Source organism: Bombus vancouverensis, chromosome 8 (assembly GCF_051014615.1).
Source record: "Bombus vancouverensis nearcticus chromosome 8, iyBomVanc1_principal, whole genome shotgun sequence".
Classification (NCBI taxonomy): domain Eukaryota; kingdom Metazoa; phylum Arthropoda; class Insecta; order Hymenoptera; family Apidae; genus Bombus; species Bombus vancouverensis.
Genome location: NC_134918.1, coordinates 2,926,453 through 2,951,425, shown reverse-complemented (window position 1 = coordinate 2,951,425; position 24,973 = coordinate 2,926,453). Strand labels below are relative to the sequence as shown.

The following is a 24,973-nucleotide window of genomic DNA, read 5'->3' as shown; positions in this document are numbered from 1 at the left end:
TATCTTCCGTCCTATCTTCCCGGTCGTCCAGTGTTTTCGTTTCAATACCAACCCCTCTACTTTGCTACCGATCAACGGAAAGGCGATCGATGCGTCCCGATGACATCGTGAAAACGTCCCGCGAAGGAACGAAATATCAGCGGAACGGTGTTCGCGGCTGTCTCGTGCGAGGCAGCGAGCTACGTCTCAATACGGGCAAGCGATTAAGAAGAATGGGTGTGGTGAAAGAGGAAAGCGAGGAAAGAAGAGCAGGGAAGGAAGGAGGAGCGAGGAGGAGGTATACATAGTCATGGCATCCACTCTCTCCTCGGTTGTTTCCAGACTGGACGCAGGGAGCTACCTCGATGGCTGCCCGCCTGCCTGCCTGTCTGCCTGCCTGTGCTCGCCTGCTCGCCTGTTCGCCTGGCTGGCTGGCTGCTTGCCTGCCCGCTTGCCTGCTAGCCCGGCTTCGAGTCTCTCGATTACTTGAAAAACCGGATTCCTCCTGCGCGAAACTGTGTTTCCCGTCTCGTGTTTATGTAGCAATACACGTCGATGGAACAATGTTGGATGGGATGCACGTGCATGCAGCCGGCTAACGGGGTAAGCGCGTACGCGAGAATCCAGCTCCCGATCGGGATCACGAATCGATGACACTGTCGGAGAATGCCCGAGGAATGGGTGACGGTCCGGTGGCACGCTGTTCAAGGAACAAAAGATGTGCGGCACAGCGAAGAAGAGGCGAAGAAGACGCGGAGAAGATGCGAGGAAGAAGCGAAGGAGGGATGGTGTGGAAAGTACTTAAAGGGCCACGATGTCATCGGCCGTAGCCGGAGGGTCGGTGTTCGAGGGTTAAATCCAAGGGTTTTGAGGGAGTCGGTGTCGAGGGTAAACATATACATACCTAAGCGCAAATAACGCGCGTTGTCGGAGTTCGTGGCCGAGCATCGAGATATGAAGACAGGGAGAAAGGGAGTCGGTGGATTTCTTCGTCGTTTGGTAGGAACAATGGCGGTAAGCAGAGGATCCGCGGACAAAGGGCAAATTTTCCGAATAATTTCACGATGCCTCGTCTCGGTGGTCATTCGAGCAGAGGGAGAGCGGACGGTTTTTTGGCCCGTACGACTACTGTTGGCCGAAGAAAGGAAAAGTACAAAGGAAAATGAAAGTTGAAACTATGCACTGGAAGACAGAGATGGTCATAGGGTGTATCGATGGCGTCGAACGTTTCTTTGATTGTAGTAGGTTCGCGGTCGAAAACACCGGCGTACTCGGTAAATTTTCGTTAAGCCTAGCGGAAGATCGAGACGATAGCGATGGGAGGAAAGACTGGCCGTGATCGCGACGCATAACAAATTCCACCTGTGCAGACGGCTCGCCTTCCATTCATCTGTCCATCGCGGAGGGCCGCGCTGGAAGAAGGAACAGACGTGACGAGGTCGCGGTGAAGAGGGATACCAGGCACTCGTTTAGCTCGGCAATTTATTCTCGCGTTTTGTAATTAACACCAGAAAAGAAGTAGCGCAGTCGTCCTTCTCTTACGGGCACGAGACGCGCGGCACGAGGGTGGTGGTGACTACCACCTCCCGCAGTCCTCCCTTTGCCTTCGCCTCCTTCTTTCTCTGGCCGCCACGCCGAGTCCGACTGCTGATTTCGCATCTTCGCCTCCGCCTCCGCGCCGAGAGCGTTACACATGCAAAGAAAACACGCGTATCGTTATTAAGCGGCGTGGAAGTCAAAGTCCGCTCTCTCGGTGGATCTCTCGGTTCGTGGATGAGAAACGCCGTGTGTGGATGAAAGGAGCAAAGAGGGAGGATAAAGGGTAATGAGAGAAAAAGCGAGATCCGCAGATACGGAGGAGAATACGGTCGAAGGAGAAAGAAAGGAAGAAAGCGAAGGAAGGACAAGAGGGAGAGAATGCGCACGGTCAGAAAGGCCAAGGGAGTACCAGGGAGAAGTTGAACGAAGAGGAAGACACAGGGAGGACGGTGAAGAAAGGGAGACGAAAAGGTGGAGGATGATGGAGGCCTCTCCTCCGCATGCCACTGCAGTCAGGCCAGACAGAAAGCGGTCTGTATAATTATGGGTTGTCACCTCATCAGCCACGAGAGGGGCAAAGAGGTGCCGGTATACGTCCGCGCGCGGACCCAGGGGTGGGAAGTTAGAGGAGCGCGGTCTTTAGCTCAAATTGTGTTTTATCGTCCCTCGCGTTTCGCTTCGGTCGGTCGTCGCGACGATCGCGATCAAGTTGGCCGATTCCTTTTTTCTTCTTCGCTGCCAAGGAAAGGGAAGATTTTCGGAAATTCGTTTGCTCTTCGACCACGCGGAGGAACGCTGGTATCCTGAGTATCCTTCGTCGAAAGGATACGCCAGGTTTCGGTAAGGTCGGACGAAACGTCTTCATCGGTCGTCGCGTTACAACGCCGAACGTACCGCGACCGACAAATAGCCGTTGTCGGGGTTATAAAATCGGGGAACGTGCGTTTTAAGTATCTTCGGTGATCGGAACGTGCCACGGCGTTCTTACTCCCTCCAACCGTTCCCTTCGTTCACGACCCTTCAGCCCCTCTCTGCCGCGCGCATCCCCTCGCCAGCCAGCCCCCGACCCTTTTTCTCTCTCCTCCCTCTCGTTCTCCCTTTCGATCGTTCTCTCGCTTTCTGCCCGCTCATATCCACGCAGCTACCTCTCCGTCTTTCTTATCCCGTGACGTCGCTCGGTTTCTTTCGCTCTCTATTGGTACACACGTAGCAATCTACGAGAGAGCGCGTACACACGGAGGAGGGAAAATAAAAAGAAGGGTACTGCGCGAGAAGGTACTGAGGCTAAGTGGAGAGTTTAGAGGGATTTCATTAAATCATATGGATTGGGGATAATGTATGTTATTGAGCGGAGCGTTCAAATCGCGCTCTATAAGTTGTAATAAGTCCAATTTTAGGGCCGGTCATGGGCCGGGTCCCACAGTGGTTGTCAAACGATCCGTGGCGTTGTTTCGCTGGCAGTCGCGAACCGGCCGGCCGTTCGCGGGATCGACAGTCACTGTCTAGCGAACCCGCCACTTACTCGTCAAACGGCCAGCCGGTCCGCCGAAATCACTGCCATTTAGATAATTTGTAATGAATAGGCACCGCTCATTTTCTACCCCTTCCACCGAGGTCACCTCCTTCTCCCCTTTCTGCCTGGCCGCCGCTCCGTCTCCTTCTTTCCCTCTCGGTTTCGCCTTCCGTTGCACCGTATACCTCGCTGTTGTGCCCTCCTTCCGCCTCCCCCTTCTCCACCGGCCATCACGATCTCGGTCTCGCAATAGCATCATCTTCGACGTCATCTTTGCACGACTGGAATCCCGAAAGTGGGCCTCTCGATAATCGTCGGGTCTCGAATGTTCGTACAAAGTCGCCGTTGCTTCACGCCCCGTGAATCGACCGGCTCTATCAACGGCAGAAATTTGCTCACGATACGTTACGATGTGGTTGACGCGATCGTCCCCTAAGCGAGATCGTGACGCGTGCCGGTTGACGAAGATATACGGTCCGTTTGGAAATCCTGAAACGCATCCCCTAGATCCTTTGGCAAATATACACACGGTATTTGCGGGAATATCGGCGGACATCACCCGTCCCTTGTTTCGTATGCTCCTCTCCTGCCACCTATAGTCCTCTGACTAACGGGGTTTGCTCGCTTCTTCTTCCAGACGTGCCGAGGATGGAAAAGTCGCCGCTGCTGGCGAACGGCTACAATCACCCACCCACGCATCTCAGTCACATGCAATTCATGCAACTGGGTGGACATCCAGGTGCAGGACACACCGCCATTCTGTCGCCGGCTAGTCTGCCGCATCACCTGCAGGCACAGGCTCAGGCGCGCGCCGAGCAGGGCCTCAAAGTCAACCCCAACATGTCGAACATGGAGGCGCTCGCGAGGTAAGCCTTTACAAGACGTATCCTTAAAATCCGTGGGGTCCAAATTGTGGGACCATACGGTCGAACGGTTCAACGCGTCTGGGAACGAAGATACAGAGACGATGGTACCAAGTTAGAAAAGTGATCGAAAACGAAGTACATAGCTGGGATCTCGTACGAAGCGATAGGCTACTTTTTCGGAGGTTCGACAAGCGTTCGTACGGATCGGCGCGTTCATCTTGTCTCGGTGTAGTTGTAACGAAGGGCCAGCGAGGCCAAAAGAATACAACTTTAAGAGGATTTGAAGAGACGGCGAAGCCGTGGAAATCCGAGGGGTCTCGACACTGCTTGATCTTTCCTTCCCTCTTTCACCTCCTCCGTCTCTCGGTGGCGAAGTCCGTTTCCTTGGGTGCGTCGCGTTCCTTCTAGGTCGTTTACTCGGCTCGCGTTACGCTCGCGACCTCAACCGAGTCACCCTTCTATCATTCCCGCCTGACCTAACTCGATCTCGTCGTACCCGTCGATGACCAACGGTTGTAGCCAAAATTTCGCCAGTTCATGTGGAATTCCATAAACTCGTTCGTTGCGTCGTATTTCGTTCAGGAGCACGAGGTCGACCGGTTGCCCTGATCGAGGAGAGGGAACCGGTAAATCCTCGAGGCGTTGCGGTCTCGAGACGTATATCACGGATTACGCGTGCCCGTTTAGTCGTTCTCGCGCGGGAGCCACGGATAGGGAGAAACGAAGGCGCGTTGAGACGCAGTCTATCGAAGGAAGATCTTCCTTGCAGAGGGAGCGTAGTCTCTGAGCTAATCTAAGCATTTGTTAACGTGTTTCTAATAGATGCGGCTGGTGGTGTTCCCTGTTCTCTGGTCTTCTCACGAAACCCCGTCCCAGCCAGTTTTGAGGATACGGAGACTCGCCTTAATTTTCGATTACACCCGCCAGCCGTAATTAGCTTCGTCCTATTCGCCATTAGTCGGTCGGTTCAGTCTGCTTCTTCGTCTTTCATCCGGGTTCCTTGGTTAGATTCACGGTGATTCGAGATGTACTTTCGGCCCGATAGAACGAAAAGGTTCGAAGCGTGGAAGGAAAGGAATCGCGTGGATTCGTCTTGAGTGGAGGGGCGGCCAGTGTCGGCTAGAGTAAAGCGTGTCCTTCCGACGCTACGCGCCTACGTGTATAATGACGCGACGAAGGCGGCGCCGCACGTTTCGCATTATGATTTCAGCGCTTTGCTTTTAATTAAAATGCAAATCTATCGTGGCAGAGGAGCGAGAGAGATCGGGAGGTAAGACGGATTACGTCTGGGGGCGGCACGACAAACACCGGAATATGATTAATTCAACGCAACCCCATCCTGGCGTACCGCGCCGTCAGCGCACCGTTGCCCTCTATCGCCACCCTCTAATTCAGCCCCGAGCCCTTCCTGCTCGCCACGACGACCTACTCGACCGGTTTACGCGAGCCCTAGGCCGCCTTCTGCGACGGCAACTTACTTCCGACCCAGACGACCGCGCCACGGTTTCCACGTCTTTCCTTCAACAGTTCGATCTTACTTTGCCACCGGTTCGTTCTTCGATTTCCTTCTCTTTTTCTTCGCTCAGTTCCGCCGGGATCCTCGGCGATCCTTGAAAGTATTTTCAGTGGTCGATACACCGGGTAAATTAGGAGAACCTCGGGACCGAGTTCTAGGGACGATGCGACGTCTTTTTTAATCAACGACTTCAAAGCGTCTTCGTTTCGAGCGTAGGACAGGCACGATCGAATCAAAGGACAAACGAAAGACGAGACGGCACAAGGAGGACTCTTAATCAACTCCGCGGATCCACTTTCCTCGAGGATATCCCGTGGCAGGCTTATAATTAACCGATTCGTTTATCAACTCGCGCCCCTTCGTTTCCCCATCGTTCGTGAAACGCCGGTGACGCGCGTTTCCACGTTATTTTTCTTTCTCGCGACGCTTCGGTCTTTCTCCTGTTTTGCGTTCCACCGTCGTATCTCAAGTGTCGCTTTTTTTTGTGATCCACAGGTCCGGAACGGTTTGGGAAAACTGCCGAGCTGCCTACGAAGATATTGTCAAACATCTCGAAAGGTAGGAGAATTTTGAATCCGCACCTAAAAAAAAAGAGAGAAAAAAAGAAACAGAAAAGTAAAGAATGAAAGAAAGAGGATAAAAAACGTGGACAATGTATGGAAGACTCGATTACGTTTCGCGCCATGGGTAATTCGGCCAGTCATCCGTGTCTCGATACCCTGCGTCGGTTTCGCAACGAGTCGAGAAAAATGAGCCGCGAGACGCGGGAAACGTAGGCCGGTGCAACACGCGACCGTTTCGCGTCCGATAAATCAGCATTACCGTCGGCATCGAGTTTCCGGTCGCGCGACAGGTTGAGTCCAGGCGTGACGCTGTAATGCCCGCATGATTTGTACGGTGCGAGCGTCCGCACCCTCCTTCCCACCGTCCTCAAATCCATCCGCCGGCAGCCCGGTCCCGTCACCGATACGACACCAACGTCGACCACCGGCGACCACCCTCGGTATCCGCCACACCGCACCGCGCGCATCGACCATCGCGCGCCATCAGCCACCGTCATCCGCCACCGAGGTTTCCCCGTGATCCTAACCACTTGTCACTTCACGGCACGCAGATCATCGTCGCGACGTGCCCGTCCATCATTCGGGGATTAAATCATTCGACTGGCTGTGCGAAATACTTGCGCGTCCCGCGTCGCCCAACAGCCTCGTTCCTTTTACACCACCGAGGGAGCTTTAGCCGCGTGAAAGCGGCTCTCTCCCGTTCCGCGGGTTACAAACTGAAACTTTCATCCCCTGCGTGTGGTGGTTGGCTGCCTTCGCGAGACACCCGAGTTCCTTTGTCTGTTTGCTGGTCTACTATGTCGTCGGCTGATCCAGGCGGAGAGAAAGGAAGGCAGGAGAAGGAAGGTGCGAACTCCAGGGTCGAACTGTTAATACGGGGGTGAAAATCGACACTTGACCGGCCAAAACGTAATTTCCAATTCAAAGGCAATGACCATTGGCTCGCTTCTCTCCGCGGCTCCCTTTGCACCCCTCGGCCCCTCGCACGCGTCACCTCCGCGATCAAACCCCTCTCGCTTTTCCCTCTTTTGCTGTTTCTCTATCCAGCCAGCCGTCTCGTTCTATTTGCTTTAGCGGCTCCCGGTCCAGTCGACTTCGTCAACCGGACAAACGCGTATTGTGATTTCAGCCTTTGACTGCTAGCCGTTCGATGGATATCGTAGGGGGTGGCAAATGGTCGCGGACCCGTGCGGAGCGATACAGAACGGTACGGAGGGAGGAGGAGGAGGAAGAGGAGGAGGATGAGGTAGAAGAGGGTGGCGCAGAGGACGGGAAATAGGGGGTCGAATTGGCGGGTACGGAGACTGGAAGGGACGGACGAGCGAGCACCGTGAATATTCATGCCGAGAACCCTAGACGAATTCGGACTTGTTGCGACTGACACTGATGTAAACCTTTGTTTATCCTGCGTGCACCATACCCTCGGCCGTATCCCTTCCGAGCATGGCTGGCTACGCACTCCGATCGCCTCGTCTCGCCTCCACCCCCGATGCCAACCGAGTATTTAACTGAGAGTTAAATTCTGATTAATCGTCGGTACCGGGGTTATTAATTGTTTGTCCTTTTGATTTTACAAGCACACGGAGCTCACGCCTACCGAAATCTGGTTCTCCCTGTCGGATTCCCTCTCGTCTTCTCCATCTCTCTTTTGCCTTTGTTTCCAAGTTACCGTAGTTTCTCTCTTTCCGTCTTCTTTTCCACCGCACCCTGTTTCCATTTTAATCTCGATGATTTGTTGTCGCTAATCCGGCCGAGGCCCGTGACATCGGAAACCCGAATTCCGCCACTGAAGTTGGCCGGCTCGTTTGTCTTTCCGCCAGTTCGAGCAATTAAATCTCATAAGCCAGAAATCGCAGCCCTCGAAAAAGTCGGATAGCTCTCGCAGATCCGCTGGTTTTTCCAGTCTCCGTTACGGACGATGTTTCGTGCCTTCGAAACGTTAAAACTTGGAGAGGGTGAGAACGGAACCAAATGGAATCGCGGAAACGAGCGAAACGACGGATCCATTCACCCCGCTGCGAACTCTGTCCGTAAACTAAGTAATATTAATGGTCCGGCCGATGGCAGAAGGCGCGGTATCAATGCGCTAATGTCGGCTTCCTGCCTTTAAAACTACCTCGTCATTCCGGGATAATTCTCGCGTATTGTCGTTCGCCATCCAGCTACGCCGGTTTTGCCCGCTTCCTTATCGTCGACCCGCCCGGCCAAACTTACCTCTGATATTCTCTGCCTCCTTCGGTCTTTCTCCTCTTTCGGCGAATTCGCCAACGACGCCCTCGGAGATGTCATTAATTACGACGACGACAACGACGACAACGTCGACGAGCTTCTATCGTCGGGGACATCTGCTGGAAAATAATATTCATAAAGTTGAGCCCCGTCGTTACGAGCGTCGTTTTCGATCCATCTTCGCGCGTATTTCACTCCTACCTCCTATCACGAGAAACTTGGAATCCTATTCGATTATTCCCACCTCTCCATGATTGAGAAAAAATGTAGCGAAGAACGATTCGAGAGGAAAACACGAATGTTCTACATACTGAGAGACGTTATTAATGACTAGACTGCGGATGTTTGTGCACTTGTGAGATCTTTAATTATGCAAGAATGTATAGAACGCACATAATACGCAAGAACGTACAAATATTCAAAGTATTTGGAGCATGAAACAAATTCCTTTAGTTGTATTCGTAGGAATCTGAATTTGCATAAGTATCCGCAGTCTAATAACGAATAAGGTAGCAATTTCTTTCCATTGTAATATTAGATTGTCCGAAAAGTGTCTATCTTTTACAGGCACGTCTTTTACAACGACGCATCTTTATACAAACATGAAACCTAATCTGTCGAACGTTGTGATCTTCAATTTGATAGAACAAAGTGGATCATACGTAATTCTATAAAATAATATAAAACGGAATATGTTGTGCATCCATTATTTTCTTATAAAACGAGAGAAACGTTTCGGACGACCTAATATGTCTAATCTCAGGGTAAAGAGAAACTTTGCGCGAAAACGCGTCGACATCTCCGCTTTAAGTCGAAGAGGATCGCGTTCCCTTTGCCGTCCTTCCCGTGATGCACCCCTCGTTCGCGATATGCGACGACGCAAAGGGGGCAAGAGAGGATTAAAAAGAAGCGTGAAGAACTCTCGAGTGCCAGGCTTCCCTCCCGAACCGTGGCGCAGTGGACCGTTTCGCGAGAGCGGAGCGGCGCGACGAAACGGTTAATTCGATTCGACGATCGTTCGCCGCGATAGCGAGCTCGGAGCCGACAACTATCAAGCGGCGCGTTAATTGCGTTCAAACGAACTGTCAGCGCGTCGACACGCACGCGCGCGCATCTGAGCGGCGTCCCGCGTGCAAATACGCGCATTATGATTAATACCGTCACAAGCGGCTCTAGGCGTCGGCTTGTCAGCGGCTTGCAATCAGGGGATAGGCTAATTACGCTCTCTCTCTCTCGTCCGAACGTTCACCTTCCTTCGTTCCCTCTCGAGATCCTCCTTTTTTGGCTACGTAGCTTTCGATTCGACCGAATGCTACGACGAAATTAATAATAACGGGTTAGCCGTCGATCGCTCCGAGTATTAGTTACGGCGTTTCTTTTGTCTTTCATCTCCACTGGTATCAACGCGATCGTTAAACCTATCTTCTCCGTGTTCGCGAATGTTTCCACGGCTCGTCTCCGCAGGCAGTCCAATAATAGCACCCACGTGATTTACAGATCCAGTTTAGCGTGGGTGGGGATCCAACAAATCGAATCGGTTACTCGTTCGCGTGTTCGAGGAATGTCGGATCTCTTTCACGTTCGCGTGATAGTCCCGCGAGGTAAAAGAGGACGATCGTCTACAGTCTAGGCGGATAATCGTATGTGGAACGCGACAGCCGGCTCGACAAGCGCGTCGATTCGTTCCTCGAATCGGCCGCTCGTGCCAAACATCCTGACCCGAAAATGGACCCTTCTAACGACCCTCTTACGAAACGATACGGCCACGATCTCGGCGGTCGGCTCTTGGCTCTGGTCCGGTGTCCGACCACCGAATAAATTGGTCCTTGCCTGTCGCGCGCCGATCCGGATGAATCATTCTCTCGGGTATATCTGTTCTCCTCTGTCTCCCGCGACGGAAGGGGACGTCGAGGTGGATCGAAAGAAGGACGACAACGGGCGAGGAGACCTCGTAAAGTCTCTCGACTCATAAAGCTCGCACGGGCGAGAACGCGACTCGTCGACTCGCGACAGGGTGCCGTCTGCAGATCGCAGAAAAGAGTCGTCACCTCGTGAACGAGCGTCTTTGAGACATTCATTTTATTAACTCGACAACGAATTACTTACGGCCGGCGGCGCGGCTCCACCGGGCGCAATTTCATCAGAAGCCGCGATAATTATCGTTTGAACGATAATTAATGCCGCGCCATTAACGACGTCGCGCTCTTTATGCTCGCCTCGAAATTTTCGCTGCCGTATTTTTAGGAGCGACGTCGCTCCCCGACCGTTTCCGGGTCATTTACTCCGCGAACCACCCCCTTTGCCAGGATTATTTCGATAGCCGTCGTCGAGTCGACGGAAGATAACGAGGAAGAAGGCGGTCGACCATATCGACTTGCAGGGGGCGTGAACTTCGTCGCGATGACTCCTAGAAGCGACGCGTTACATATTAGGCCGCCGTGCGGTAACGAGCGTAGCCGAGTAAACTTTGGCTGCGACGAAACGCGATGATTAATTAAAAACATAATTAGTCGCGACGACCGGGATCCACCCACAGCCCGCCAATGTACCGTGAAATTGTCAACCATCTTGTTTCCCTTTCCTGCTTTTCGCTTCGTTCGGTCGTCGTCGTCCGATCTTTTTCTGGCCCCGGCGATCTCGTTAAAGGCGGGCCCGTTCGCTCATTTTCTCGGGTCTTCGTTCGGGAACGCGCGCGATCTTCGTGGAAGTATCGAACGTCGTGACTAACGAGCTGCTCGCGAGTCTCTTCGTCTAATTTGTCCCATCGATCGGAGACCGAGTCGCCTCGTTACGTCCGCTTCGACGTCATTTTTTCGTGTATTTTTTCGCGCATTACGATGAACACGACATGGCTCGTCGTAGACAAAGAGCAGGCCGAAAGCGCAGAGCGAAAGGCAGCGTTGATTCGGGGCAATACCGATTCTAATGATAAAATATCTTTCCTCCCACGTTCGCTCCCTTCTTTGTCCTTATTTCCGCGCGATTCTCGTGTACCTTCGCGACGACCAAGATATATTGTTATTAAATGGTCTCCCTTCGGCTGTGCGCGCACGCTAGTATATTACGTCGCGGGGCTTCTCCGTTGCCTTCACACACGCACGCACAACAGACAGCCCGCACGCAGTGCTTAGCCTTCCGCGTGTGGAACTGCTCTCTTATTTACGGTCGACTGGCATGCGAGTGTGCCACCAACTTCCGCTCAAAATTCGTCTCGAGATAGAGACAGAGACAGAGAAAGAGAGAGAGAGAGAGAGAGATCGGAAAATCGAAAACCCCGAGGCGAAAGGGCTAGTGGCCCTTGAAAGTTGGAAGTTGGGAAGAAGTAAGCGAACCACAGGGAAAGAGTTGCTCGATGGGTGGGGGAAGCGAGGAGAAAAGGCGGTGGGGAGGTTAATTGAAAAGCAGTGGAAGGGTGTCATTAAATAAACCGCGGACGAACGTTCCTGCGGTTCCGCGGCACTACCGTTCGCAGGCACGGTTTCGCCGCCACTTTTGGTAATGAACTAATATTTGCAGTGTGCGTTCGGACGGCGGTTTCCACGCGTATACGCGGCTAGTGGCTTACCTTTTGCCTTGTCCAGACGCGCAGTAGCGCGCGGTGCGCGCGTCGAAGGGTGCGCTTGCCCTGGCAAGGTTAGCCTTGGACAAATACGCGACCCTCGCGGTGATAGCCATGTACCAGCGGGGTTTTAAAGGTTAGGGAACGATCGAAAATTCAATCATGTCGCGGCAAGGAAGCTTCTACGCTGCGGACGATTATTCGTAACGGTCGTTGGACGCATCGACGAATCGGCTACCAAATTCGATAATACTCGGACGAGGAACGACGAGGAAAAGAGGCGCGGAAACGTCGGTGACAAACGAGCCGAAAACGGTCACTCGAGGAGGGTAATCGTTTCCCAATTGAAATCCAATAGCAAACGACATACAGGCGGTGGCCCTCGTCCCTCGAGAAGGACCGAACGTCCATTGCTGTGTGCGTCCATTGATCATCGGTCTAAACTGTTTCTGACGCGAATTATGCGGAAGTAGGTGGAAAAAGTGTGGGCTGGCGAAAACAATCGCGAGTCAGCCGCTCGGTCCGTGATCGTCGGTGGCGCGAACACTCGTGGAATTTTCAAGAATTTAAATAATATCCTTTTATATTATCGAGGATGCGCTGAAAGTAGCAGCGGGCAGGGTCGTAGGTTTTCGCGGCGGCTATCATAAATCCAGCGGTTGCGCTGCCAGCGGAGAGAGAGAAAATCTACAATTCTAAAGCTTTCCATAAAACACTCGACAAAACGCTTCGCCCGCGGTTTTCGAGTGGCTACCGGGCCCCTTCTCCATCACCTCCCTCTCCACTTTTCCCGCGTCTTCCCTGCCGCGTCGGCCGCCTGCCTCCGCGCCGCCGCGAATCTGTTGAAATATGTAAAACCGTGTAACCTCTTCAATTTACATAGGAACGCGTGGGCGCGCTGTTCCCCCGGATGAAAAGTGGCCGATCCTCCTCTTATTAATTGATCGCCCGAAATCCGCCGATCCACTTTCTACCCCTCCGTGAAAAACCCTTCCGTTCACCCTTCTTCCAGCGACCAGTTTCGTGGTTTTCCGATTTTCTCCCGGCTAGACAAAGAGGAAGAGAAACACGACTGCTATTTGGTCGTACGGCCACGAGGAATTTCATGGGTGGACAAAAACAGCAGCAAGACTAAAAGGGGAACCGTGACGAACGATGCGGCGGCGGGGAAACGTTGTCTCACGTGATAGACGTCCATCATCGCGCACGACGAAAGCCTTAACGTCGCGGACGCGACACGTAAATACACGTGTGTATCGCCGTTGATACAACGATCATTTTTTTCTTCTGGCCGTCGACGATAATCGCAGTCGCTCGCTTCGTTTTCCTTCCACCTTCGCCTCTTTCCATACCGTCTACGGTTCTCTTTCTCTTTTTCTCCAGCCGGTTTCTATATAGGTTTCTCTGGTGGCGCGTTCTCTCGCCGCTATCCGTGATCCAGGGCGACGGCACGCCGCTGCCACTGGTATTTCGAAACTCGCTGAACAAACAAGCGCCGATAAAAGTACCGCGGTATATAGTACATCTGGAAGTAGGGACCATCAGTCACGGCGCATCTGCGAACCACTTTCCTTCCCTCCCCCCGCCGCCACCTCCACCGCCGCCGCCACTGACTCCTCCGCCCGCTCGTTTTCCCTCGCGCTCCGACGACCCCTCCGGGAGTGCAGCGGGTGTCCCGAACTTCTCCTATCCACCCACCGCGCCGCTAAAAACCATTTGTCATCGGCCGCGTAAATATGTTCTCGAGCGAAACGTGCGTTCGACTTTTTTCTCTCGCCCACGGTGTTACGCTCCGCTCACGGAAATTCGAGTCCACGCCAAACGATGATGGTCGATCGCGACGCGACCATCCATTTCCTGAACGCCTCCTACCTTTTTCCATCGAAAGGCGACCGGAATCGCTCGCGTTTCCATACGTTTCTTTGATCGTGCAAGGATTTATAGACTCGTGTCGCAACAACTATCCGACTATTCCGATCTTTGCTTCATTGGCTGAAGTAGAATGTTCCAATGGCGTGTATATTTTCGCAAGCTTCCGCAACCAAATGAACCCGCGCGATAGTTCGCTGGCATTGTACCAGAATCTCTAGTATCGTTTAACGCGGAACCGAGTAAATAAGCAAGCACGTAGGAGATCGACGCCGGAATGGCAAGTAACGAGCTACGGCTACGCGGGCAAAGTTTATCTTTATTTCGGCGAGCTCCGCGTCTTCGCCAGGGGAGTAGCTTAAAAAGTTGGTCTAATAAAACCCCGGCCCATTTGTCAAGGGGTGTTGTAGTCGGTTCCCGGAGGCTGTTGCGAAATGTATGTAAAACACATCTCGGTCGGCTTGCGGAGTCGTAACACGAAGCGCGGGCGTCTCTGATGGGCCGACATCTAAAATAATAAAAGTTGCCTCCGTCATTTGTCAACGGTTCCTCTAAGGAGCGACTACTTCCAACGCCACCTCGTAATTTCGCGATGTCGCAGCTGCTACCCCCACCCTTGTATCCCTTGCTTTTTCCACCCCGGAGATGTTACGCGATTCCCGACCTTAATTTTCCTGACACCCGTCACACGGCCGCTTCTTTTCCCCGAGAGCGCGATTTATTCCAAACTCTACGCGGCCAATGTGTAAATTCCAATCTTCTTCCACTTGTTTCATGTTTGACCTTAATATATTCGACACGCGTATATACTTTGAGAAAACAATTCTCAGTGACCGAGTAATTTCTGCGATCGTAATTTCTATTTCGAGAAGTCGATGGTCCCGACGATTGTGGAATATTCCAGGCTGCGTCACCGATCTCGCGCGAGTTAAGATGCAACGATGTTCAGCGTAGATTGAAAAATATTTCTTTTCAATTTGGAACATCGGTTGAACTTTGAGAGGATGCAAACAGTCGGCTGTGCTGCTAGACGGTTAGACAAGCCGCGTTCCGCTGAAAGTTTAATTAAAAGCGAGCGTGTGGGAGCGGCGCGGCTCGAAGGGAAATAAACCGATACTATACTGACCGGTTGTATGGTGGCGCTCGGAGGTGACGCGAAACGAGGCTTCCCGGTTCTTTATGCGAGCCCGCTTTAATCCTTGGACGAAGGAAGACGCGTCTTAAAGTGAAATAATAAATAAAATAATACGTCCGGGGCGTCGATGTCGGCTCGCGGTCTCGGCAATAATCTACGGCAACGAATGTGCCAGACGACTTTTATGAAACGTGGGCCCCTTCTCCTTCAGCCCTTTTACGCGGTTGAAAAATAAAATCCTAACCCTTTCCCGGCGTTCACCGAGCGAGAAATAGGGGGCGCGCGAGAGACGAAACGGAGGCGGCGGGATAAAACCTTAAATACGACCGCTGAACACCGGGGGCCTACAATAAAATTCTCGTAAACCATTCGCTCGAATAATACACCTGCTTTGACCATTACTTGACCGAGCCAGCTCTCCGCCTGTTTCGGTGCAACCTTTTCCCGCGATTTTCTCCTGTGATTTACAGTTCGTACGAACCGTATTTCCAACTCGTCCATGAATTTAATTGGAAAAAGTTGATCGTTCGATCGTCATCGTTTCTACCATCGAATTATCAGGTTGCCAGGCAAACGAGTGATTTTCTATGCGTTTTCGACGAGTTTGAAACGAGAAATTTCGTTTTCTCGATAGGAACGACGTTCGCGTACTGAAAGAATGATCGAGCACCCGGTGCTCGGGATAAGCGGTCCCGGTTGCTTCGTTCCTCCAGTTTATTTTTCAAGTAACCCTTCACATTGCGCTAATGTATTTCTTTGAAACCGCTATTCACCGCGTCGACGTTTCAATCCGGTCCATTCAACGTCCTCCAGCCGTTTCCCGGCTGAAACACTCACCCGATCGATCTAACTACCGCCGTCTATCGTGAATTTTCACACGACTTAATCCGCATGCTTTCACCCCCCCCTCGGTGACTCGTACTTTTCTGCTCGCTGTTTCTTTTCCTTCCTCTCACGCTCCGTCTCCGCTTCCTGCCGTCGTCTTGCCACATGCTATCGATCGAAATTGTAACCAGGGAAAACTCGATCGACCAGGTGATGCGTGTGTATACACGATCGTCGTCGTCGAGAGGAAGAGGAAGGACGAGGAAAGGCACGAGGAGACGCGTGTCGCGCGGCGACAAGGGGTTAGCGCATTCCAACTCGATTCGATGGCTAACAGGTCGCCGACAAAGGGAAACAGGCGTTTCGAGGGGGTGGTGGGCCCCGTTTGAACCCCCAGGATCGCTAAATATTTCATTTCGTATCCCTCGAAACGTTTAATCTCGGGTCAGGTGCGCGCACGTTCGCGATCGCGTTGCACGCGCGTTTGTGCGCCGTCGATGACAACCATCCGGCGGATGCGCGAGCTTTCTCTCTCTCTCTCTCTTCTCTCTACTATCTTCTCTAGCGATGCTTCGAGCGATCGGATCGATCCTCATCCCCTTCGTGCAGCGTTCAAATCTCTCGTTTGATTTCTTGGAACTTTTGTTCTTTCTGTTTTTCCGGAAAGGTTCGCGCGCGGAAAAATGTAGGCGCCGGCAGTCAGCTGGAAAATCATTCCATAACCGAGAGATGTTCGATAAATGGCAGGCGTAAAACCGTGCCATCGGTTATATCGCTTAGGTATAGCTTTGTGCCTCAGCTCGAGGATCGGAAACTTTCATTATCGGACTGTTCGCCAGCTTTCACCCTCCCCGTTACCCATCTTCGTTTACATTTATGATTTAATATGATCGTCCATTGTTGGGTCCCCTTTGATTCCGCCCGCTCGTTTCCCCTCGCCCTCGACAAATATCTCTTTCTCTCGGTTCCCGTTACGTGTGTAATTCGAACGCCGACCTCTTTACCCGCTTTTCTCTTTTGTCGTTTCCTTCGTGCTATTGGGATCCGCAACAAGCACCCTATCTCGGGAAATCGAGAGTCTGGATGGCGGCAAAGAACCGAACGACACGCGGGGGAGAAAAGAATCCCAATTTTCTGGAATCGCGGCTTCGGCGACGCTTCCGAGAGCCGAGCTTCTCCTACCCGCGGGGGAACAAACGTGCAGGTTCACCTGGAATATCGGCGACACGGAAACGCAAACGCGAGACGAAACGATAGATAGGTAGAAAGATAGATAGAGAGAGAGGGAGAGGGGGGGAGAGAGAGAGGGGCCGAGAGAGAGAGAGAGAGAGAGAGAGAGAGAGGACAAAGGACGACGCGCGCGGAATATTAAATTCGCGCAGAATTCGAGCAACTTTTCAACGAAGCATTATGGGTCGGCTATCTGGATGATGTAGCACCGAACTTGGGAAGACTCGACCGAGTGAAACCCCGACTCTTCTGCCGTTCCACCTTCCCCATGCTCGTTTTCGTCGTTTCTTCGCTCGCACGCGCGTCTTTCCTCCCTTCTTCTCCATCCGTTTTTCTCTTCCTCCGCCCGTTGTCTCTCGTTCCATCTTTTTTCCCCTTTCCCAGCGGTCGCTTTCCCTCTCTAGGCGTAGCTTCCAGGGTAGCAATCTTTTATTATTAGCGCAGGCTTTACCAGACAATGAAACGAAAGGAACGGAATATGATATTGTAGTACAGAGGCTCGGCGGAAAGGGAAGCTATTGTCGGTCTCTTTGAATTTTAAAGTCAACGATCGATACGGCTCGGGGGATGCGCCTTTAGCCATATAAACCGCTCCGCTCGCCCCCACAACCCTAGCCCAGCCCTCTTTTCTCCGCGGTACGTTCGCCCCTTGCGGTCCCTTCCATCCTGTTCTCGCGACTCTCGCTCCCCCCTCCCCCCTCCACAGCCCTTGTATCACGTTTGTTTCGAATCGCCAAACGAACTCCGGTTTCGATTCGAAACGAACCATCGTCGGGAGACACGTGGGTTGATACGTGTAGCCTCTGACTTCTCGCCTCTGGTTCCCGCGAGCGAAGGATCAGCAGCCCCGAGCGGAATCGGAATCGGAGGGCCGTCAGCGAAATTGTCGTCGGTAATGATAAATTGCGCCCCCGGCCCCGACGAAACAGCCCGTCCGCACGAGTGCCGACCGACCGTGCGGGAATCAAATTGCAATTTGTTATTTGTAATTCCGAGTGTCGTTTAATATACTCTCCCGCGTTCCTGGCCACCCTTTCAGACACACTGGGACGAAGGGGTTAGAAATTAAGCGGAGCTTGATGAGAAAGCGTAAAGGTGAATACGCGTCTCACCACCTTTTGCCGCGACGCACTTCTCGTCGCCACGAATCTGCCGCGTAATTAAGCGCGACAACCTTTATTTTTACGCCAACGTGTAATTGTTTCCCGTAGCGTCTCGAGCAGCTATTTGCTTCGGTTCCGGTCCGATTCGTTCCGGTATCGTGCTTCACTTTTCTCATTACCGTCTCGACAGGCGATTTAGACGTAAGTAGTATTTACGTTGGCCGATTTATTACAGTGATCGATCTCATGTACATCTCGAACCGACCGATCGTAACCACGAAGATTTATCTAATCGCGATGGAAAGAACGAAGCAGTAAGCAGAGATAGGGGGCATAGAGGGATGCGGTGGCTGAGTAGGCAAATATTCGATTTTGTCTATTCAATTTTCCAGAAAAATAGTGCGTCGTTTCCCTCGCGTGTTCTTCTTCAGCCTCATCCCCCGATCCAGGCATTATCGACGCGAGGTAGCGACAGAAGGAGGCGATGGCTGGCTGAACGAAAGAAAGGAATAAGTTCGATCAGTCAGAGGGTGGCAGTTACCGTTTCGGTTATGGTTTTCGGAAGCGTCGTCGAATCCAATTCTTGCGCAAACCAGATAAGCGGCCTTTTACGCGTGTATTTTCGCACACGCGTCGCGCGGCCAGAAATAGGGGTGCGCGTTTCGTTCTATCGCGGACAAGCAGATTTCCACGCGACAGATATCGGTCTCTTTTTGTCGATAAACGATCGCCCCGCGTGCCCCGTTATTTTCTTCTTCTTTCATCGTTTTTCATCCTTCTCTCCCGAAGTAACTCCCATTCGCCAGAATATTCTGGCATATCTGTGCTCTTTGGCTTAAGGCTTCGAAGCGATCCTACGTATCCTTCCGTGTGTACACCCCCGATCGTTCTTTATTTTTCTCGTTCGGCATATTTTTCTTCGATCTACTTCGCAGGCTGGCTCAGGGCGGCAAAGGGGACGATGGGTCGAGGGTGTACGAAAGGGGATTCGTCAGTTTATTTGCGTATTGCCTAGCGGCTGAGCATCGAGCCGTTCACGGAGCGGAGAACTCGAACGCTACGCTTATCGCCACCGAACCTTGCGTTAAATCTCCATCCCTCGAACCTTTTCTTCTCTGCGAAGATCGACCAGAGTTTCTCCGTTCGAGTGAAACGTTCATTAGATATCACACGCTATCAGATATCAAACGGGAGATGGTAGAGCGTAACTCTAACACTTAGAATTTGCGACATTACGTTCGGAAACACCGTCGAAGTTAATATAATTTCGCTTTAGAAAATAAGAGGAGAAAGAAAACGAGAGTATATAAAATAGACGAGGGGATGGATTTGGGATAAAAACACGCGAACGATTCGGTGCCGCTACCCCCGGTGGAAATCGGTCCATTCGAAACCGCGATAAGCCATGTCGCGTTCTTTCTCCACTTCCTCCTTTCTCGTTGTAGGGGCGGAGATTCGTGGGCTGAGCTCCCAGAGCGACCATCGATGGCCCTTAATCGAGCGATCCGCCGCCAAAGTGATTTTTATTTTCCACGAATCTTGATTTATACGGGAAGGCTTTTCGCCTCGACCCTGCGCGACACAACGGAAGAGTGGGCTGGCTGAAAAGGGAGAGAAAGAGAGATCGAAGACTGCAGTTTCACGCGCATACGCCGCCGTGCGGTTGCCTTCACGAGGGGTTACCCTACGCGTTATCTCTCCGTTACGCGTTGGCAGGCATATGGCTGGTCGGCTGCAGGGGGCGCAGAGGCGGCAAGCGACCGGGGGACCGGCTCATAATTTTCAGATTTATGTACAAATGTTTCTGGCGAAGCGGCCGAGCGGTCGCTTCCTTCTTCCTCTCTCTCTCTCTCTCTCTTTCTCGTGGGGAAGATATCTATCGTAAAGTTTCGCGGAATTGAAAAATGCTTTCGAGGCTTTCTCGCCTCCGAGTACACAGCCGAAGGGGCGAATGTCAGCCGACGACGGGGATGACGTATCGTTCACGAACGCGATCCACACAGCCGCCTATCTTTCCGGAATAAATGATTCCTCTCGCTAACACGCGTCTGTTTCTCCACGCTCCCCCAACTGCGACGGATTTATCTCGGGATTTCGCGACATTGACCTCGTTTGTAACTTTCGGAAAGCAGACCTCTGGTACAATTAAATTCCGTATCATATTTTACTGTAGTTCGATCGAAATTGAAACGTAGATTAAGAAACACCGAGAGAATCGTGTTTTAGAAGAGCGAGCAAGGATTAAGGGTTAAAGAAGCATCAAAAGCGAACCACTCGCGCTATTTCTATTCGAGTCCCTTCTAAAATCGTGGCCACATGTTACGCCACACGCTACGCGTCTAACCTTGAGCTAACGAGCGGAGGGGCCGAGGCGAGTGGTGGTAGAAAAAGAGTCGCAAGAAGGAGATCATTCCCATTCGCAGTCAGCCATCCGACCAGCCCGACCAGTCGGTCCAAGTGGCGTGGAACGAGAATAAAAAGCGCTTAGAGCCGTATAAACAAACAATTATTCGTCGCAGCCAGTCGTTCGCACCTCGTTCCCCGACTCACGAGTCTGTCGGACAAACTCCAACAGGCATCGAGCGTGAAGTCATCGAGATTGTGAGTTCCTCCAGGCGACTGACAGCTTCTCTGTCCATCATGCAGTTTACTTTCTTCTCGCTTTTCGATTTTCACACTAAACCACGTGGTTCCTTTTTCGTAACGTGGTAGTGAATCGCTCGTCAGGCTCGCGTTTGCGAGGCGCTCCAAGGATCGAGTCGGGGCAGTCGTTCGTCTAAACGGTCGGTTATCTAGCCGGTCGATCGGCATTGTCTTCCCTCGGCAGCCCCGGAAGCCATTCGGAAGCGAAATAGAGTAGGAGAGAGAGAGAGAGAGGGAGAGAGAGAGAGAGAGAGAGAGAAAGACGGGGTTTCGAAGCGAGTGATCGCTGCGCGGTGCGGACCAGAGCACGATCGAGCAGAAGCGAGAGGCTGAGGAAACAATTTAGCTCGATCAACGTTTCTAGCCGGAATCTCAGGCGTCGTCGTCTAATTAAACCGCTGTCCTGCGCGGATATAAAGTCGGAGGTTATCACCGGCGCGCGGTATCTGATCCCCGGCCCCGGCTTAATCCGACTGTATTTCCAGCCGGAGCGTTTTAAGCGGCCGTCCAATACACACGCAGCCATGGACTCGCGTGTACGTATTTACGCGGACACGGGTGAGTATATGAAACGAATAGAAACTCGGGTAGTCTCATTTCCTGTCTGCGGGGGTCCCGCAGGGGATACATAATTAGCTGGTTCGCCCGTTCGTCGGAACGCCGACAAGACGGGGAAATGTAAGAAGACCTTTCGTCGAAGAGCGCTCGCCTTTTCCTCCTGCCCGAACACGCCGTTGCTCGTGTCGCTTATCGATTGCTCTCGGAAATTATCGTAAAACGGAAGCAAAAACCAGAGGGCGGCAAAGGCGAAGGAGGGGATGGTTGGCGACCGTCGAGCGTCTCGCGCATTGTTTATCGAATTTTCACCGGACGTCCCTCGAAATTGAAATTATTTTTCAAGGAGAGCGCGCGTAAATCCAGGCGTCGACACGGTTCGGTTCGTTTTCTTCCCTCCCGTAATTCCCCGGGCTGACAGCACCTCTCTCTCTCTCTCTCTCTCTCTCTCTCTCTTGCTCTCCCTTTGCTTCGTCGGTTAGGCCAGTTTGGCTTAGGATGAACTCGACCGCGAGAGTATTAAAGCCAGCTACAAGAAGACGTACAACGAGAAATTAATCTCAATCGTCGCTGGGCCTCGGCCCCGTCATTTATCACGACTCGTTACCGGGAACGAGCGGCCGGAATCCACGGATTGATATGAAGTTAGCAACGGTAGTCTGCGCCCGATTGTGTCGTGACTGCCGCTGAGATCTATTAGTCAAGCGGGGCCGAGTGGCGAAACGGAAAATGGAAGAAGAAACCTGCTGGCTGGAAGCGGAGCAGCGTGCGCCCCCCTGAGCATCCGACTCGAACAGACACGGAGAGAAAGCGAGAGAAACGTGTAGAGAGAAGGAAGAGCGAAATAGAAAGGGAAGGGAGGTGAAGGGGAATTGGAAACGGAGATAAAAGAGGCTGGAGCGTAAGGTCGATTTAGTGGGGGCGCCATGGGTGGGCTTTGTCGCGGCGAGGATTCGCGCACGGTATCGTTGTCATAAGTATGTACCCGGAAAGATCTTGTCCCGATGACAATGAACTGGCGTAAACGTCGCAATTAACGCGCTACCGACTGGGAAAGCTCCCTTTTTGTCGACGCAACGTGTCCCGCCCGACTTCATTCACTTTCGAAGGGCGCAGATCAAATCTGCATAAGTATGAGACTTGCCGTTTAACGAGTTTCCAAGGAGCGGATCCAGGCTCGTTTTTAATCATAGCTGTGTCGAACATGTTAATTCGCTCGAGTCGACGAATACAGATAGAGATATCGGATGAGCGGAAAAAAAGACTTTCATGTTTCGAAGGTTTATCTTTAGCACGATACAATCTTTCACTTCAATTCGAAACAAACGAGAATTTCAATTTTCAAACGTTAACGAGTGTCGCAAGGGCGCGATTTTGTGACTCGCCGCGAGCCGGACGCCTTATTCGCCGCCAGCGATTTGATCGATGAGCAGAAGAAAAGCTGGAATCTTAGGAATTCGATGATTGAATCAGTCTGAAGGCCCCCCGAATCCGAGTGGTCGCACGCGGTTTGATAAATGCTGTCCGTCTGCCGATACGTCGGATAATATTTGCGAGCAGATCCGGTAGAAATCGAAAGGCAGGGGCGACTGGATCGAGTGTAATTCGATTCCTTCCCGGCCCTTTATACCGTTCGTCCGGAGAAGCAACGTTCTGACACTCGTCCCACAACTCGACCGATGCCTTCTCTCCATCTTCGAGCCAATCTCTGCCTTCGTCCCTCGTCACCGACCTCTATCTTGAATTATATTTCTCATATTTTCTCCTTCCACTATCTTCGGGGCCTGTAGCCACGTGAAAATACAAGAAAAAACGCGTTTCTGGAACGATCCTTTCTTCCTTCGCCAAAGGAAGTGCCATTGATTGCGAGGCGAAATTCGCGATATCTTTTCGGTAACACGATCGGCCAGCGACCTGGTTCCTTGGTAATTACCGAGCTAACACGAGGAAGGAGGAAAGGACGTAGAGAACCGAGATGAAATAAGGAATATCCTCGAAGGATGAAGGCTCGCCTTCGCAACACTCGTTACGAGAACGAACCCCTTTCGCCTCGGATGTCACGCCAGCGAGGGTGGCGTTTTCGAGATCGCGTACTTTGGATCTCGTTACCAAAATCCCCTCTTCTTCCTTGTTTATTATTTCGACTCGTGGAATTTTCAGAGACGAGTTTCGCGACAAACGACGAACGTTGAAGTAGAGGAGCCCGAGGCAACCGCCAGCATGGTTCATCCCCTTTCGGGCTACGATCGACGAGGCTGTAACACAATCGCGCCTCGGATTCCAGAGACGTAATTAAAATTACGACGGCATGGGTCAATCGTCGCGCGTTCCACTCGCAACGACGAAAAGCGAGCCGCTGACGGAAAGGAACGAGAGGACGGGCGAATATCGACGTTCGCGTGCATCGTTTATCGAAAAAGCCGTGGCGGCAGGGTCGCCAGCATACTTTCGCCAATTAGCCTGGCTCTTTGTCCTCTTAAAATTACAACTGTTCGCTGTCATTATCGGAACGCGCGTCACGCGTACACGATGCTTTTGATTTTTCGCCAAAGTAACAAAACGCGGACAAACAGCCCGACCGCGCGTTCAACGATTCCCGCCGAACGAGCCGAAAAAGCGTTGATTAAAAACGCCACCGGAATGCATGGAACACCGTTTTCAATCGTGGCAATGTGTACGAGCACCGGTGTCGCGAAAATGGTACGTCGAAATCGCGAACCAGCTCGATTCCAACATAACGATCCCGAATCGCAGGTCGCTTTCTTCGCGTTCGAAATACGCCTCTTAATGAACTCCAGCTGGGCAGGCAGCCCGTTCCTCGGCATTGGGGCAGGAATCCCCGCGGAGTTCGTCATTACCGAATCAAAATTAAAGGCAAAGATCTGGAGAAGGGTATCGTTCGTTCAGCTTATTAGTCGCATACGTACTGTACCACGCTAATGGATACGACGGGGATTGATACGGTTCAATCATCGGTAGAGGATATGGATGCGTCTAAAATAGCTGCTTCCGAAGCGAGGGGAGAACTCGTATCGCCTTTGTAGCTCGTCTTCTCTATTATAGACCGAAGAGCTTTCGATCGATTTATCCGTTCCGTGTTTCAATAAGATTTACAATCTTCTGCCACAAAGTCTCATTGTCTGTGAATCTCGCGGGATCTCGTTAAAATTCACACTCGTACTCGATCTAACTGACACGGTAGCAACGCCAACAAAAACATCTCGGATCATCTCGCGAGGTACGAAGACGCGGCGCAACTCTTCGCTTTCTGCGAAGTTCGTGGAACACGAAATTCAATAGGGCTGAAGCTATTGGTCCCGAGGAAAGGAAGACAGCGTTCGCTAATTATTCGCGACTAGAAGCAGAGATTGGCCGCGCTCCGAAAGCCGTAGGCGCGCCTAATGAAATCCATGATCTATTAAGGTGGCTGTGAGAGCGTCTAGGTGTCTACTCATGCGAAGCTAGATAAACGCGCGGCTAAACGCACATTTGCGTGCGTAAACGCGCATACAAACGCTCCATGGCCGGAACCGTGAAGACGCCGAGGCGACTGACGATGTACCTGCAATATTCGACTAATTAGAAATTTAATAACCCCGCTGCTCGGCTGTTGCAGCTTACGACGACGTCCCGGCAAATCAACTTCACCCTCTCTCCCACTCTCTCTCTCTCTCTCTCCCCTCCCACCCTTAATTTCAATGTTTTTTCTTTTCTTCGCCAACTCGTTCCTTTCCCTCGACCCTTTTCTCTCGACCGTAGTCGCTCGAACAAGGCTCCGCTATTCTTGTTCCCATCTGAATTTGCCGGACCGACGAGTAAACGGGGGCCAGGTCCAAACGGAGGCGGACC

General features: G+C 52.1%; 1 protein-coding gene across 4 annotated transcripts in view; it reads left to right on the top strand.

Annotated features, from left to right (window-relative positions):
• The window catches only part of dac (dachshund family transcription factor), a 144,232-nt gene that overhangs the window by 63,114 nt on the left and 56,145 nt on the right, over positions 1–24,973 (top strand). For 3 of the 4 annotated variants that reach the window (XM_033347927.2, XM_033347923.2, XM_033347924.2), the window contains exons 3-4: positions 3,669–3,897; positions 5,909–5,971. In XM_033347927.2, the coding sequence (XP_033203818.1) occupies positions 3,669–3,897; positions 5,909–5,971 (292 nt within the window). The remainder of the gene's footprint in view (positions 1–3,668; positions 3,898–5,908; positions 5,972–24,973) is intronic. The other variant, XM_033347926.2, reaches the window with a different exon arrangement.